General features: G+C 42.9%; 1 protein-coding gene and 1 long non-coding RNA gene across 2 annotated transcripts; both read left to right on the forward strand.

The window, feature by feature from the left end:
* Window positions 1–1839: 1839 nt before the first annotated feature.
* Window positions 1840–2946, forward strand: LOC109406246 (uncharacterized). The gene is made up of 3 exons (XR_009996985.1): window positions 1840–2076; window positions 2140–2263; window positions 2322–2946. It is a non-coding gene; the product is annotated as an uncharacterized LOC109406246 (long non-coding RNA).
* A 7784-nt stretch (window positions 2947–10730) lies between these two features.
* LOC109407908 (large ribosomal subunit protein P1) lies at window positions 10731–11741 on the forward strand. Its single transcript, XM_019681093.3, has 3 exons — window positions 10731–10971; window positions 11274–11523; window positions 11595–11741. Exons 1-3 carry the CDS (start codon window positions 10897–10899, stop codon window positions 11606–11608), a joined length of 339 nt encoding a protein of 112 aa, XP_019536638.1. The 5' UTR covers window positions 10731–10896; the 3' UTR covers window positions 11609–11741.
* Window positions 11742–15365: the final 3624 nt, after the last annotated feature.

Genomic DNA, 15365 nt, shown 5'->3' on the forward strand with positions numbered 1-15365 from the left:
GGCAAGGAATTTCCCACACACTAAGATCAGCTCGGTATTTTTCCCATCTTTTTACTGAGTTCTCAACAGCAGATTTAACTCGGTACGCTCGGTTACTTATTTTGCGGATATTCTGTAAATGAGTTACCGAGCTCAGCTCACAAACTGTCAAAAGTTACTGAAGCACGGTAAATATCGTTACTGGTGAACGGTAAATACGATTACCGAGTGTACCGAAATAAATCTGCTGTTGAAAACTCAGTAAAAAGATGGAAAAAATACTGAACTCAGTGAAAAAATTACTGAGCTGGAACATCTGAATCTTAGTGTGCATGCATCCAGATAGGCCGAAAAATTCCTTCTGAACTGCAAACAGCGCTTATCTCGATGCATAGGTTATTCTGAAGATTTCTGGCTCGAGAAACCGTTTTTCCTCGATCGTAGTATTATGGATTAGAATGGAAATCAAAAAACTTAGCGCTTATCTCGATGCATAGGTTATTCTGAAGATTTCTGGCTCGAGAAACCGTTTTTCCTCGATCGTAGTATTATGGATTAGAATGGAAATCAAAAAACTTTTTTTGAGAAAAATATTTTTGTTAATTTTAGTTTGTTTACAATATGCATCGGAAGTGACGTATACGATAGTGCATCATTGAACGCACACAGCGCACTGCACCCGGTACTGAAAAAAAGTGTCGCTAGTCGAAAAGTGTCGCTAGTCAAATCGTCGCTATTCGGTTTGGTGCTGGCGCCATAATATTTATGCAGCTGTGAAGGAATGAAAATTCAAATGGTAGTCTGGAATCAATATCCGATGGAGTTTCACAGAAAAAAAAACTCCGATGGAATTGCTTTGGAGGAATATCCGAAGGAATTCTTTTTTATCAAATCTCCGCACACATTACACTAGGAGCGATCTCTGATTGCTTTCTCTTAAAAATATTCTGGAAAACTGATAACCTCTTCCTCCAGCACCATAATCGCCAACCTTTGCCGGGCTTCCCACGCAGTGATTTATTTGATATTTTCAATCCAGGATTCAATCCGCCACGAATTTACCGAGAAATTTGTCATGTAATTTCCAAATCATGGTATCTTGTATTGTACATTCAAATTACCGACCAAAAAAGTTATGCAGTTTGTTGACAGATTGTACTCAGCAAAATATCCGCTTCCGGAAGTTTGGATAAATACTGTTCAGCACGAGGTTCAGCATGAGATGAATAGGGTTTTTAAATTTTGAATATATTGATTTTTTTGATTTTATACGAAAGAGCACCTTTTTCTGAGCCACTATAATTTTTCAGATTTTTAGAACTTTGTTTTGGTACCTAAAACCAATTTCAAAAAGATTTTTTTTAAATCACTTTTTGACAGCTGGGCAACTGTTTGACACTCGTCATAAGGTATTCTTATGTCATCCATAAGAATTAGTTATAGCAATTTTCATAAGGTATTCCGATGAATTTCGCTAGTTTTTTTCGCTGAGTGCACGGGTACAATGTATGTGCAGTCTCGTGTGCAGTGTCTGATAAAATAGGCTCTTGGAATTATTTCAGTGTACATACTGCGTACTGCGATCGAAGAAAAAACGGTTTCTTGAGCGATTCAGGCAAGGAATTTCCCATGCATCAAGATAAATAGGCCGAGAAATTTCTTCCGATCTGCAAACAGCAAAAACACAGTAGGCAAGGGAAAGTTTGCCGGGGACAGCTAATACACTGAAAAAAATAACATAGTACTCGGAACTATCCAACCATTTTTGTTTTTACCATGCCACATTTTAGTTACCATGACTATGAATATTGTACCAAGCACCAGCATCTGGGAATGACTACTATGTTTTTATCAGCCAGCTCTATTGTCATCGTTACTATTCAAACCGTTCAATTCTACTATGTTTGCACATGTTTGTGTTGCAAATTCTACTATATCATTGTATACTATGCCTTTTTCATAGTTAACATGAACAGGCAACATTCTTGATAATTAAAATATGTCCGATGTTCACACGGTCGAGATCACGGTCAATCGTGTTTGTCTCAATATAATCTGTCCAACCCGTTTCAGTTGAAACAAAATTACGAATTATTGGTAAGTTAATCGTTTATTTTACAAAATAAGTAAATTTTCTTATTGTTGCCTGATCCACCATAGGTAAACGGAAAACATATCTGGATGTCCGGAGCCGGAGGAACGCGCGATAAATTGCAATGCCAGCATCCTGAAACTGAACGAAGTAAAATTGTCCGCATCCAATGATCCATCGTTTTGTTCGTGGGTAAGATAATCGTCGATTCTTTCATTGAGAAAGATACATTTACAAATTCACTCAACAGGCGGAAAAATATGCAGATTACAAGCCGCAGAAAATCTGGGCAACGGAAGTATGGGATCAAGATCTTCGGAGCCCACGGCATTCCGGCCAGCTTCAACGGAGTTCTGGAGGAGATGAAATCCGTGAGAATTAGCGACAGTACGACGTTGGCGTTCCCGGTTAATCGAAGGTTGCCAGTGGGTAACGTTGCAGTCACCAGAACCACATTTTTCAACACTAGCTGCATTTTTATGGGCGAGGATGCAGCATGAAATGAAAACTCTGTGTCTCGCATTATCTAATGTGTTACATTAATTAGAATTTGTTTGTTCATATAAATAAAATTCCTAAAAAGACACAAATCTCCAGATATTTCTAATTTGATTTTATTTTTTTGCAACATAAACAAAACCAAACAGATTTACTATATTACCATTACATAGTTATTGTTACCATGCATCCACGTTTTCCCCATAACCATAAAAATAGTAACCAATACCATATTACATTTTGCTGTCAAAAACATAGTAATTCGCACAATGGTATTGTAATATCAAAAATAAAACATGGTCTACCAAAATCAAGTAGTAAAGATGTTTTATTTTAACCCTATGAAATGGTACCGATTACCATGTTCCTTTTTTCAGTGTAGTAAATGTGTGATGAATTACGAAGATCTGCGGAGTGTATAGTTGATTAGAGATGAACGAGACTTTCGGTTGGATTTTTATCCAACTCCGCATTACGCACACTAAGATTCAGATGTTCCAGCTCAGTAATTTTTTCACTGAGTTCTGTATTTTTTCATCTTTTTTACTGAGTTTTCAACAGCAGATTTAGGGAAGATTCAAAAATTACGTCCATCGTTTTTCGGGATTTCTACCAAGGATCGGTATATTCGCCTCACTCCATTCATATTCACTCCTCTTTGCTGAAGCGAATCGAGAAAGATGCAACAAACGGATCGTCATGATCAAACACGCAACCCCATCACCAGTGGGAAGCGATAAGCCAGCTGCTTGACATGAATATTCGTTGCCATTCGTCGCAGTTTGGATCGCAAGCGAATGAATGAATGGCGAATGGTGAAGAATGATGGTGAGCGATCGAAGCGGCTATTATCATAAGTAAAAGAGATCTTCTGCATGTAATGCATACATTTTTACTGTATTGTTGTTGAAATGCTAGATTAGCAAAGAAAATAATTCGAAAACATCAAATATTCGTATGCACAATATCAATCGCATCACTCACGAATCGCATTCGCTTGCGATGCGAATGTTGACGAATGAGTAATTTCCAAGTGTGGCTTCCCACCGTTCGCCGGAGTTTGCTGTCGTCGCTGACAAGCATACACACGAACTAAAGCGACAACCGTTCGCTGCTGACTGTCTTCGAATGTGGAAGAAGATAAAAAGTGGAAATCAGGAACCCTGATTTCTACACACTAAGATTCTGATTTTCCAGCTCAGTAAAATTTTCGCTGAGTTCTGTAATTTTTTCATCTTTTAACTGAGTTTTCAACAGCAGATTTAACTCGGTAATCAATATTTACCGTTCATCAGTAACGATATTTACCGTTCATCTGTAATTTTTGACAGTTCATTTGCAGAACTCGTTAACTTATTTACAGAGTATTCAGCAAAAGGGATAACCGTATAAGCGGAGCACCCAGCGGAATGTGATACGCGAGAGCAAAACAAACACGTGTGTTACGGTCGAGTATAAAAGTACAGAATGAATTTTATTTGACAAGTAATACACTGTAAAGTTCAAGTACCCAAATATCTGATGGGATTTACCCAGTGAATAGTTTGTTCTTCACACCCCTCCTCAAACGAATCACGCTTCAATTCCCATGAAGGTTCGGTGCCTGGAGAATGGCACAACTGACAGACCCTTGGTGAGTATATCGGCCGCTTGATCAGCCGTCGGAATGTAGCATAAGTTCACCTTACCTTCTTGGACGCACTCCTTGATGAAATGTACACTAAGAAAAATCCGCATCTAGTTTCCATGTGCCCACACATAGAATTTTGCTATCAAGCTTTGCACTCGAAAAATAAATGCATCGCACATAAATTCAAATTACGCATTTAGAATATAAATGCTGCTGCACATATTTTCCATCCGACTATTAGATTTTATGTGCAACCTTGCGTGGAGAACGTTTATGTGCTCGCATATAGATTGTAATAATGGAGTGAGATGGATTTTTGCCAATAAATATGTGCGGATTTTTTTAAGTGTAGCTTTACCTCAGTATGCTTGAGTTTCTTGGATGAGCCGTCCGACTCGGCAATGGCGATTGTAGACTGATTGTCTTCGAAGATAACCGCAGGCTGATGGTCATGGATGCCCAATTCCGTGAATAGCTTAGAGATCCACAAAACTTCGCAAACACAGTCAGCCAGCGCATAGCACTCAGCCTCGGTCGAGGAAAGCGCCACGGTCCGCTGCTTCTTGGTGCTCCACGCTGTCGTAGCACCGTAGATCTGGATCAGGTATCCTGAGACCGAATGTCGGTCGTTCACGTCAGTGGCCCAATTTGCATCGGCAAACCCCACTATTTGGCGACCAGCAGTATCCGTTCTCCTGTAGATCAGTCCATATTCCGGTGTTCCCTTTAGATAGCGAAGCATTCTTTTTGCGTGTTGCCAATGTTCTTCTCCAGGGTTGCACTGGAACTGGCTAAAATACGAGACGGCCGCGCTCAGATCCGGGCGAGACGTCACCACCAGGTAAGTTATGCAGCCGATCAGTTCCCTATATGGTTTGTGCAAGTTCTGGTTGAGTTCCGCTTTCTTAAGCTGCAAGCCTGGCTCCATCGGGGTCGATGACGGCTTACACGACTCCATTCCGAAGCGCTTCAGCACAGAATCCACATACTTCGGCTGACTCAGCTTCATTACGCCTTTCTGTCTGTCTCTGTCGATTCGAAGTCCCAGGAACATTCGAGCTTCACCGAGGTCCTGCATCTTGAATTCCTTCCTCAGCATTCGCTTCACCGTCTTCACTTCGTCCAAGTTCTTCGCGATGATCAGGACATCGTCCACGTACAGCAACAGGTACACTGGTCCTGATTTGCCTGCCCGGACGTACAGACAGCTATCCTCCTTGCATCGGCGGAATCCGCACCGTGAAATAAATTCATTGAAGCGGTCGTTCCAGGCCTTGGACGCCTGCCTCAACCCATAAATGGATTTGTTGAGTCTGCATACTTTATCCCCCTCCTCAAATCCTTTTGGTTGACGCATATAGATGTCCTCAGTAAGGACTCCATTGAGGAAGGCGGATGTCACGTCCATTTGATGGACTTCAAGGTCGAACTGATTGGCAAGAGCAAGCATTGTACGAACGGTTGACATTTTTATGACTGGCGCATACGTTTCCGAAAAGTCGAATCCGAAACGCTGCGTGAAGCCTTTGGCGACTAAACGCGCCTTCCGCTTCTGAACAGAACCATCCGGGTCGAACTTGAGCCGGAAAACCCACTTGCAGTCAATCGGTTTTCGCCCGGCCGGCAAGTCCACCAGCTGCCAGGTGTTGTTTTCAGCCAGTGACTTCAGCTCCTCGTCTATGGCAAGCTTCCATTCAGGCCAATCTTCCAGTTTCTGCAGCTCTTCGACGGTTTCAGGAACATTTTCGACGTAGCTTTCGGCGTTCAGTGCATATGCGATGCACAGGTAATCACTCAGCTTCTCTGGGGGCTTCCGAACTCGCTCACTACGACGTAGACCTTCTTCCGCGTCGCCGTTGTTCCCCTCCTCAGCTTGATCCCGATTTTCGCCGAACAGCCTATCATCCGCTTCATCAAACACCTCATCATCGGAATCTTCATCATTGCGGGAACCAGGAACGGAGCCGCCTCCAGCGTTAGGCAATTCACGCTGGGCATCCTCACAATCAGCAACGATTCTCGAAGAAAATGGTCCAAGCAGTCGACCATGACTCACTCCGTGACCGACGTCGTTCGAACTCTCCGACTTGCATTCGATGTTCCGCTGTCGCAGGGCTGGTTCATCCACCACGACATCACGAGCGATGAAAATCCGCTTGCCGTCCCACAAACGGTACCCGCCACCGCCGTATCCAACGAAGTAGCTGATCTTGCTGCGAGAATCCAGCTTTCCTCGCTTCTCCTTCGGAATCAGGCTGTATGCCTTGCTCCCGAAAATCCGAATCCTGGATACGTCCGGCTTATGCCCGTACCATAGCTCATACGGTGTCTTATTTGTGGTTAGCGCTGCCGTAGGGCTCCGGTTGACGAGATAGACGGCCGCCAACACAGCCTCGTTCCACATATTCCGATTCAGTCCGGAATCCGCTATCATTGCTCTGGCCTTGTCGAGAATGGTGCGATTGAACCACATTGAACCGTTCACTGACCCCATTCTGCTGGGGAGTATATGGGACAGTGAACTCCACCTGAATACCCTTGCCTTTGCAGAAATCAGCAAATGCCTTGCCGACGTATTCCCCGCCGTTATCGCATCGTAAACGGCTGATGCTGGTATCGAAATGGGCTTCGACCATCGCTACGTAGGTTTTAAAGCAATCAAACACCTCATCTTTTGTGCTCAGGATGTAGACCGCACAAAAGTGAGTGAAATCATCTGTAAAGGTAACGAAATAGCGCTTACCGTTCCATGAAGCCGGGGACATCGCACCACAGACGTCGCTGTACACCAACTCGAGAGGCCGAGAGCTCCGCGGAAGTGGCATATCCTGGAAGGGTTTGCGTGTCTGCTTGCCTTCCACGCAAGGGACACACACGCCACCGCCGCCACTGTTAACAGCTTCTTTCTGCAGCGACATTCCTTTCACCATATCTTCACGGATCATCTTCAGTAAGCCACTCTTCCCAATGTGGCCGAATCTTCTGTGCCACAGCTCGGCATTTCCGACGGCCTTCTGCGACACTAGCACCTCAGAGTTCACTGGTTTCTCAATGTCAACGTTCAGTTCGTACAGTCGATCCGACCGACTGCCCGTACACACAACCTCACCATCCCGTTTGATCACCGCACTGTTCTTGGAGAAAATCACTTCCATTCCAAGCTGTCCCACGCGACGGATCGAGAAGAGGTTGTAGTTCAATCCCGGGACGAACAAGACGTTGTCGACGACGCACTTCAACCGACGTTTCCCGACGCGAGCCACGATATCCACTTTTCCCTTGTGGTGGCTGCTAAGCACTTCACCCGATGCAACCTTTATCATCACTGGTGCATCTAGCTTCTGCACGTCTCGGAGGTATTCACTCGAACAAATCATGTGGTCGGACGCGCCGGAGTCCAAAATCCACTTGAATCCACCTTCCCCACACAATTTTTCGTTTTTGTCCACACAACTACTGACGAACGTGACCTCCGTTTCACTGACGTGCGCTTTTTCCTTCTTCTCGACCTTGTTTTCCTTCTTCTTCGGCTTTACGCCATCCGAATCGCGACGATGGGGACACTCCGACCGTTTGTGCCCCACCTTCCCGCACGAAAAACACTTCAGTTTCGATTTGGCACTTTTTCCGGCGAATGCCGTTGATTCCCCACTTCCTCTAGCATCGTCACAATGTTCGCGCTTCACACTCTCACTCAGCAGACGGGCTTTGACAAAGTCAAGAGTGCACTGGTCTGCCGACAGTGTTTCCAACACGGTGACGAGTTGTCCGTACGATGGCGGCATCGTTTGTAGGAGGTAAAATACCACCAACTGTTCCTGCAGTTTGATTCCGGCTGACTCCAAGTCCCGCACCATCCGCTCGAACTGGAGCAGATGCGCCTGAAGCGGTCCGGATTCCTCAAACTTCATCGCTGACAGCTTTTTCAGGAGGTAAAACTGCCCGGAGATACCCTTCCGAGCGAACGTATTCTCGAGCGTCGTCCAGATTTGCCGCGGCGTTCGCTTGCCCTTGATGTATTCAAGTTGCGAGTCGGCAATATTCCGGACTAGCACCGACTTGCATTTTACGTCCTTCTTCTTCCTCGCCAGCAGTTTTTCCTCCTTCACGCGCTTGACGTCTGCACTGTCGGTCACCAACACCTGAATTTCGGCTACCTCCTCCGGTTCCGCACGAATGCACTCGATGAGGTCCAGCTCCTCCAGGTGAATTTCCATTCGGAAACACCAGTTGTTGAAATTGGCACCGTCGAAAAGATAAACTTTCTTTTCCTCCTCCATTTCAACGCACTGCGCACTACCGACGACGTCAACAGCAACGAGAAAAACACTCACACTCGCGACGACTTTATTACCGCACGGCCCGGGGCAACACAACTTTTTGCCATACGCTGCGGGGCAGCTTCTCTTTCCGACGACCAAAAAAAGTTTCGCGACGCGTTCCAACGTGCTCACAAAAGGGGCTCGGGCTATGCTGGGACCATAACCTATAAGCGGAGCACCCAGCGGAATGTGATACGCGAGAGCAAAACAAACACGTGTGTTACGGTCGAGTATAAAAGTACAGAATGAATTTTATTTGACAAGTAATACACTGTAAAGTTCAAGTACCCAAATATCTGATGGGATTTACCCAGTGAATAGTTTGTTCTTCACAAACCGAGCGTACCGAGTTAAATCTGCTGTTGAGAACTCAGTAAAAAGATGGGGAAAATACCGAGCTGATCTTAGTGTGTAGACCCCCCCTCCCCCCTCTGTCACGCAGTTTCCCTATACCCAATACACGTACTGTCACACTTTTCTAGACCCCCCCCCCTAAATGTTGGACGTAATTTTTGAACGTTCCCTTATCTCGGTACACTCGGTAATCGTATTTACCGTTCACCAGTTACGATTTTTACCGTGCATCAGTAATTTTTGACAGTTTATTATCTGAGCTCGGTAACTCATTCATAGGATATCCGCAAAAGAAACAACCGAGCGTACCGAGTTAAATCTGCTGTTGAGAACTCAGTAAATAAAAAGATGGGAAAAATCAAGGAAAAATATACCGTATTACCCCGCTAATACGACACCGACTGTTGTCGTATAACCGGGGTAAACTTTTAATTCGACAAACTGGTCACTCTACACCACCATGCTCATTGAAATTTGGCAACTCTATTTTTGTTGTTGTTTTGATTTCCGGATTTGTTATGAAACATAATTTTATCAAATATTGCGGTGGCGCAAATGAAAAGCTCGTTCTTTCTACGATTGTTGCCATCCTCAGTTCATTCCGGTTGGTCTCCAGACGGTTTGGGTGTTGAATAGCACCAACTCAGAACTTCCGAAATTTGCAGCTGCATAAGAGGAGTTAACTTGCTGCGGGTGCGAGTATAAGCGCAATATCAAACTGTTTTGCATTTGCAGTGTACATCGCTGTGACATTTGAACACTTTTTAATCAGACATGTGTCGTATAAGCGGGGTACGAATTAAAAAGTGTCGTATTAAAACGTGTCGAACCAGAGGGGTAAGACGGTAGCGCATTTAGGGCTTGTTCACAAATTTCATAACGCTGTAGGGGGTGGGTGGGTGTACTTCATGGTGTTACAGCTCGAACAAAAAAATTTTCTTCCCATATAAACAATGTTACGAAGGGGTGGGTGGGTGTCAAAAAAGGCAAATTTTTGCGTTATGACTTTTGTGAATGAACCCTAGTTCACCACTGGACTATCGCACTAGTTTTAACGAGTGCGAAAATGCTAATAAAAGTGCGCGATTGCATCAAATCAACTCGGTGTCTTCAGAGCCTCGTTCAGAGCACTTGTTCACCATAGATTGAAGAAATAGTGCGCCGAAGACATCAACCTGATTTGATGCAATCGCGCACTTTTATTTACGTTTTCGCACTTATGAAGTCGCAGTTCGCAGTCCAGTGGTGAACTAAATGCGGTATCCACTTATCCGCGAGCGGTAATGGCGGCGGGGGTCTGTGTCATTTGGCATAAAGTCATTTGGCATAAGGCCGTTTGGCATAAGGTCACTTGGCATAAAGCCATTTGGCATAACGGTCATTTGGCATAATGGACACTTGGCATAATAAAGAAGGGTGCATTTCGATTATGCCAAATGTCCATTATGCCAAATGACCGTTATGCCAAATGACTTTATGCCAAGTGACCTTATGCCAAATGACCTTATGCCAAATGACTTTATGCCAAATGTCCCGCTCCCTGGCGGCGGCGGGCATATCCAACCGGTTCGGATTTTGGCATTTCTTGGGGGAAAGTCAAAACAATTTCATTCTCCTCCTCACCTCTTCACCTACCGTTTGGTGGCGCCAACCGATTGCGATCCCCAAGAAACGTCAAAATTCGAATCGGTTCTTTGTGCCCTCCGCCGCCATCACCGCTCGCGAATAAGTGGATACCGAGCTTATCTTAGTGTGCGAGTACAAAAGCAAGACATTTTTCACAATTACTTCTAGTTGACCTAAATGAAAGACACCTCATCGTTTCCAAAGCGAGAACGCAACCTTTGACAGCTGTCACAGCGAAACGCACCAAACGGCTTCCATCCACTTCCGCCACAGCGACCTGTCGTCGGTGGCGTTCGGCTCTGTCTCTTTTGGATAGTAGATTCCGTACTGTGCAGTGTTCTCCCTCCGAGCTAAGGTCAAGTTTTTGACGACTTGCACGGTTTTTCGTCAGTAAAATGGCTCTCAACAAAGCTGAATTAGCCTGTGTGTACTCAGCGCTCATCCTCGTCGACGACGATGTCGCTGTTACCGTAAGTATTTGGTGAAATTCGATAAAAAAGCGACACGAAAAAACTGAGTGTTTTGGGTTGGTGCATGAACACACTTGGAGAGTCTTGTATTTTGATCCTAAGTTATTGAAGAATGCATTCTTCCATTGCAACGCAGTTGTCTCTAAAGATCTTGTATAAAATGTGCCCTTATATCTGCAAATGTTTCGGCTTCCAAAAAAACCCAACCAGCTTTTCGTATCTTTAGGTTATGTTTATTTATGTTGTGTTGGGAACATGCTTGTATGACTAATATAACTCCACGATTGTTTCTTTTATTCCAGGATGAGAAAATCTCGACCATCCTGAAGGCCGCCAACGTCGACATCGAGCCATACTGGCCCGGTCTGTTCGCCAAGGCCCTGGAGGGTATCAACGTTAAGGATCTGATCACCAACATCGGATCCGGAGTTGGTGCCGGTGGTGCTGCCGCCCCGGCTGCTGCTGCCGCTGGAGCTGCCCCGGCCGCCGCCGAAAAGAAGGAAGAGAAGAAGGAGGAAGAACCCGAGGAATCCGATGACGACATGGGATTCGGTAAGTTTTGCGCGATCAGTTTCAGGCTAAGGTCAAGGACTAATCGTTGTTCTCCATTTCTCTGTTTACAGGTCTGTTCGGTTAGATTCTTCGTTCTCATCGGGATGCTGCAACGGGGAAGTGCAGGCTTATATCCTGTTCGTTTTCCCCGCGGTGGCATTTTTATTCGTACAGTTTTAATGTACAATTGTACAAATAAAAACTAAGTTCCAACGAGACTGAAGTCGGAAGTTGAGCCTGATGTTTTGCCCGTCTACATTTGGGTAATCCGAAATGTCCCTCAACGGGCAAAGTTGCTCCGGAAGTAGTGCAATTGAAGATTTGGTTGATGCTGTAGTGTTTTCAGGTTTTGGAAGCTTGCAACCTTTACAATTATACAAGCTTTTACGTTAGATTATTATAAGCGATTTGCTTAATGCTAGATGTAGGAAATGATTGGAATTAGTGTGCTCTAGTTATTAGAAATTAATGTACTTCACTCGTCGCGTTGGTAACAATTGTGGTGGACTGTTTTCTTTTATTTGACGAGACGCGGGTGCCGAAATTGATGTGGACAAGCTGTGAATGTGAAGCTTGGAAGTATAGATATCAGTTTTCGGCTTGCAAGAAGTTGGCTTCAATTTGTTATGTTGCATAGGTGCGAATGTGAATACCACATGGGAACGGCATTCGTTTAGGATCTTGTCCAGCTCCTCTTCGTAGTTTGCGGATAAAGCCATGTTGAACATGCCTGCGTTCGGTTCAGATACTTTTGTCATTGTTCCTGGCTTGTCATAGTATCTTGTACCTGTCACATTAGACTGGACCGAAATGTTTCACCTGGTCTACTCATTGCTGTCTGCGCTCCTCACAGTTCGTCTCCGGAGAATTCAACACTGATTTTTCATTTGGGCCTTGGACATTTTCGAGTTCTCTTCATCGATCCTCTCTTTGTGTTATCGCAGAATGTGTATTAAATTTTCCAAAGATTTTTTGGTTGAAATACAAAGCCGTAAGCAGCATAACTGTCCCATATCAATGGGGATTCCTATAGAGCATGGGACAACTATACTGCACGCGACAGTATGGTTCAGGCGACTTCGGCACACACGTTCTGCTAGTAAATCCGCTTATTGCCCACTATGCCGCAATGACCTGGTACCGTACCGTATCTAAATAACATAAGCTTTTAAAATAGAAATACATACACTAGGTAGAACTCCAATGGCGCTTTCTCTAATTAGGTATTTTTCTTTTAATAAATTCAAATGGCAATAATTAATTGTTTATAAGTGTTCATCTTGTAGAGGATCTTTTGTTTTGGCCGCTACTAATGCTGTAAGGACGTGGCAAACTAGATGTTAGTCACATGAACAGTCGCACCATTGGAATTCTGTGGCTAGTTATTCTAATGCTTTTAATGACTAGCTAGAGCAAAAAAACTTCTACAGTGCTCTAGTCAGTCGTCAGCCCCTCCATACAAAATTCTATTATGTATGACTATGAGATGCAGATCAAACACTAAAGAAAACATGATTTAGCTAAGTATAAACCTCAGGGTTGTTACAACAGCGCGGATTTGGTGCGGATTTACCCATGGAATTTGACCCTCGCGCGGATTTGGCGCGGAAATGATTTTTGTAGTGTGTACAGCGAAATATTTGAATGATTATCGACACTTGAACAGTGAAGAGAATTGTCAGACAAAAGAGGCACACAACATGCAACAAAGAAGGCGTGACGATTACTCTTTATCCCTACTGGTAACAGATAATAGTCCTGTTCAACAACGTAGGTTGAACTTGCTCGAAGTTGCTGCATCCTACTCTTACCCTGAAATCAATTTCATTGTAATTTAAACGACAAACGCGTCGTTGAATTAACAAGCACAAAACTTGGTTAAATGTACCATAAAATCCGTGAAATTGACTGGAAAATGGTTGTTTTGAACCTGTTTTTCATCGTGATTATATGGCAAAATTAACTACACGGTGTTTCTAAAATTCCTATTTAGCATGAGCACTTTTGATAGTATAAACTACTATCCTCGTGGTAAATTTAATGAATAGTGGTAGTCCAGTGATGTTATACTCTCAATAGTACCACGCTTATAGTAGAATTCAATATATTATACCAACAAAATGCAACCGAAGTTATTTTTTGGTTAATTTTAATGTTAATGTAGTCAGGTGTTTGTTGACAGACAAATACTTGTTTTGTTCTCGAAAGGAATGGTTTTAATTTTAAAAACTTTTTTTCGCAGCTTTTTAGTGATAAAAACAATTGTTCAAAACATAAAATCATCTACTGGCAAATCGATTATTGGAGGTAGGTCAAGATTTCAAATCAATATAATTTTATGTTACCCTTATGGTGATTTGCTGTTTCAGATGCTGACTGGGAAAGCTCTAGGACTATGACGGCCTCAATTGGATGATTTTCCTAGCTGATTGAGAGGATTTCGGTAAGTTTGCATTAGTCTACAAACAAAGCTGATTTCAGTTACTCACTAGTGGTCGTGTTATTTTCAGTATTGATGCTCATGAGCATTTCAGAGATCTCCAGAGAAGAAAACCGGAGACTGCTGCAATTAGCTCTTACCTCGGATGATTGTGCAAAGTATCATCAAGCGTATTTTTGCTGTCATTTGCTAATCGTGCAAGGACTGTACGATTTAAATCTGAATATTTGTTTTAATACGTTTATTGGTACATGTTTCATGATATTTGTAAGTGTTTATAAAAATTAAATAAAATAATTTCATCTTGGATTTCGAATAAATAAATTTAATTTCAAACTACAATCCAATACTACAAAAAAATACTACCACCCTGCAGTAAATCCGAAATAGTAAAAATAACTACTTTGCATTGCACATTCAACTGAAGCATAGTAGCAGAGACAACAACCTTACCAGGTACTCAGAATAATAGTAAAAAATACTATTATTCTTCTTATTGTGGATTTACCGGCTACTTGTATTCTACACTCTAAAGAATGTTCACGTTCGATTTACGTGAAATATCACGTAGCTCACCCTTATTCTCAAAACCTCAAAAGTTACCTGATGTTAGCAACTTTCACTCGATAACCACGTTGTATGCACCGCCCTGTTTGGTGAAAGCCACCTTATTTTCACGTAACTCGTTTCAACGCGTTTGTGTTAGTGTACTTCCGACTTGGAAGTTTTCACGGAACGAAAGTTACGTGATTTTCCGGTGTGCAAAAACAATTCAATATGGCGTCGAGAAGCAGGTTGGTGCAAGAACTGCTTGTTGATAAAATTTCCGTGTAAGTTGCTGCAAGTATTGAGGTAATTTAATTGTTTAAGACGATTGATAGTTATTAATTACAAGTGCTTGATCTTTTCATTAATTTCAGAAGCTAGAATGGATGTCATTTAGTCCAATTCAACGAGTGTTTGAAACGGCTGGACTACAAATCTTGTGGGTTGAAATCCTGAGGTTCGTTTTAAATTATCCAATGTTAGAGGTTCTGAACTTATGAATGTATTAATCATGTATACATATTTTTATGTGTAGATTTTTTAATTACTCAAACATAAAAGACTGATAAAGATTTGTCTTTGAATGTTACATTTCGGTACCAGTTTGTAGCGTATTTGAGGAGGCAAGAGTTTTTTAACCCTTTGAAATGCAATGATATTTTTATTTTACGATAGGGTAGAATCTATGCTTTTTCATTGCATTTTGTAAGGATTTGAAATCTCTTGCCTCTTCAAATACGTTGCAAGCTGGTGCGGCTGCTTTATTTTCATTCAGAAATTATGTATATATTACGTGAAATTCACGTAGAACTATTCATGTTTTCACGTAAAAGTTACCTAAAATTCCAGCAGCACT

Source organism: Aedes albopictus, chromosome 2 (assembly GCF_035046485.1).
Source record: "Aedes albopictus strain Foshan chromosome 2, AalbF5, whole genome shotgun sequence".
Lineage (NCBI taxonomy): Eukaryota > Metazoa > Arthropoda > Insecta > Diptera > Culicidae > Aedes > Aedes albopictus.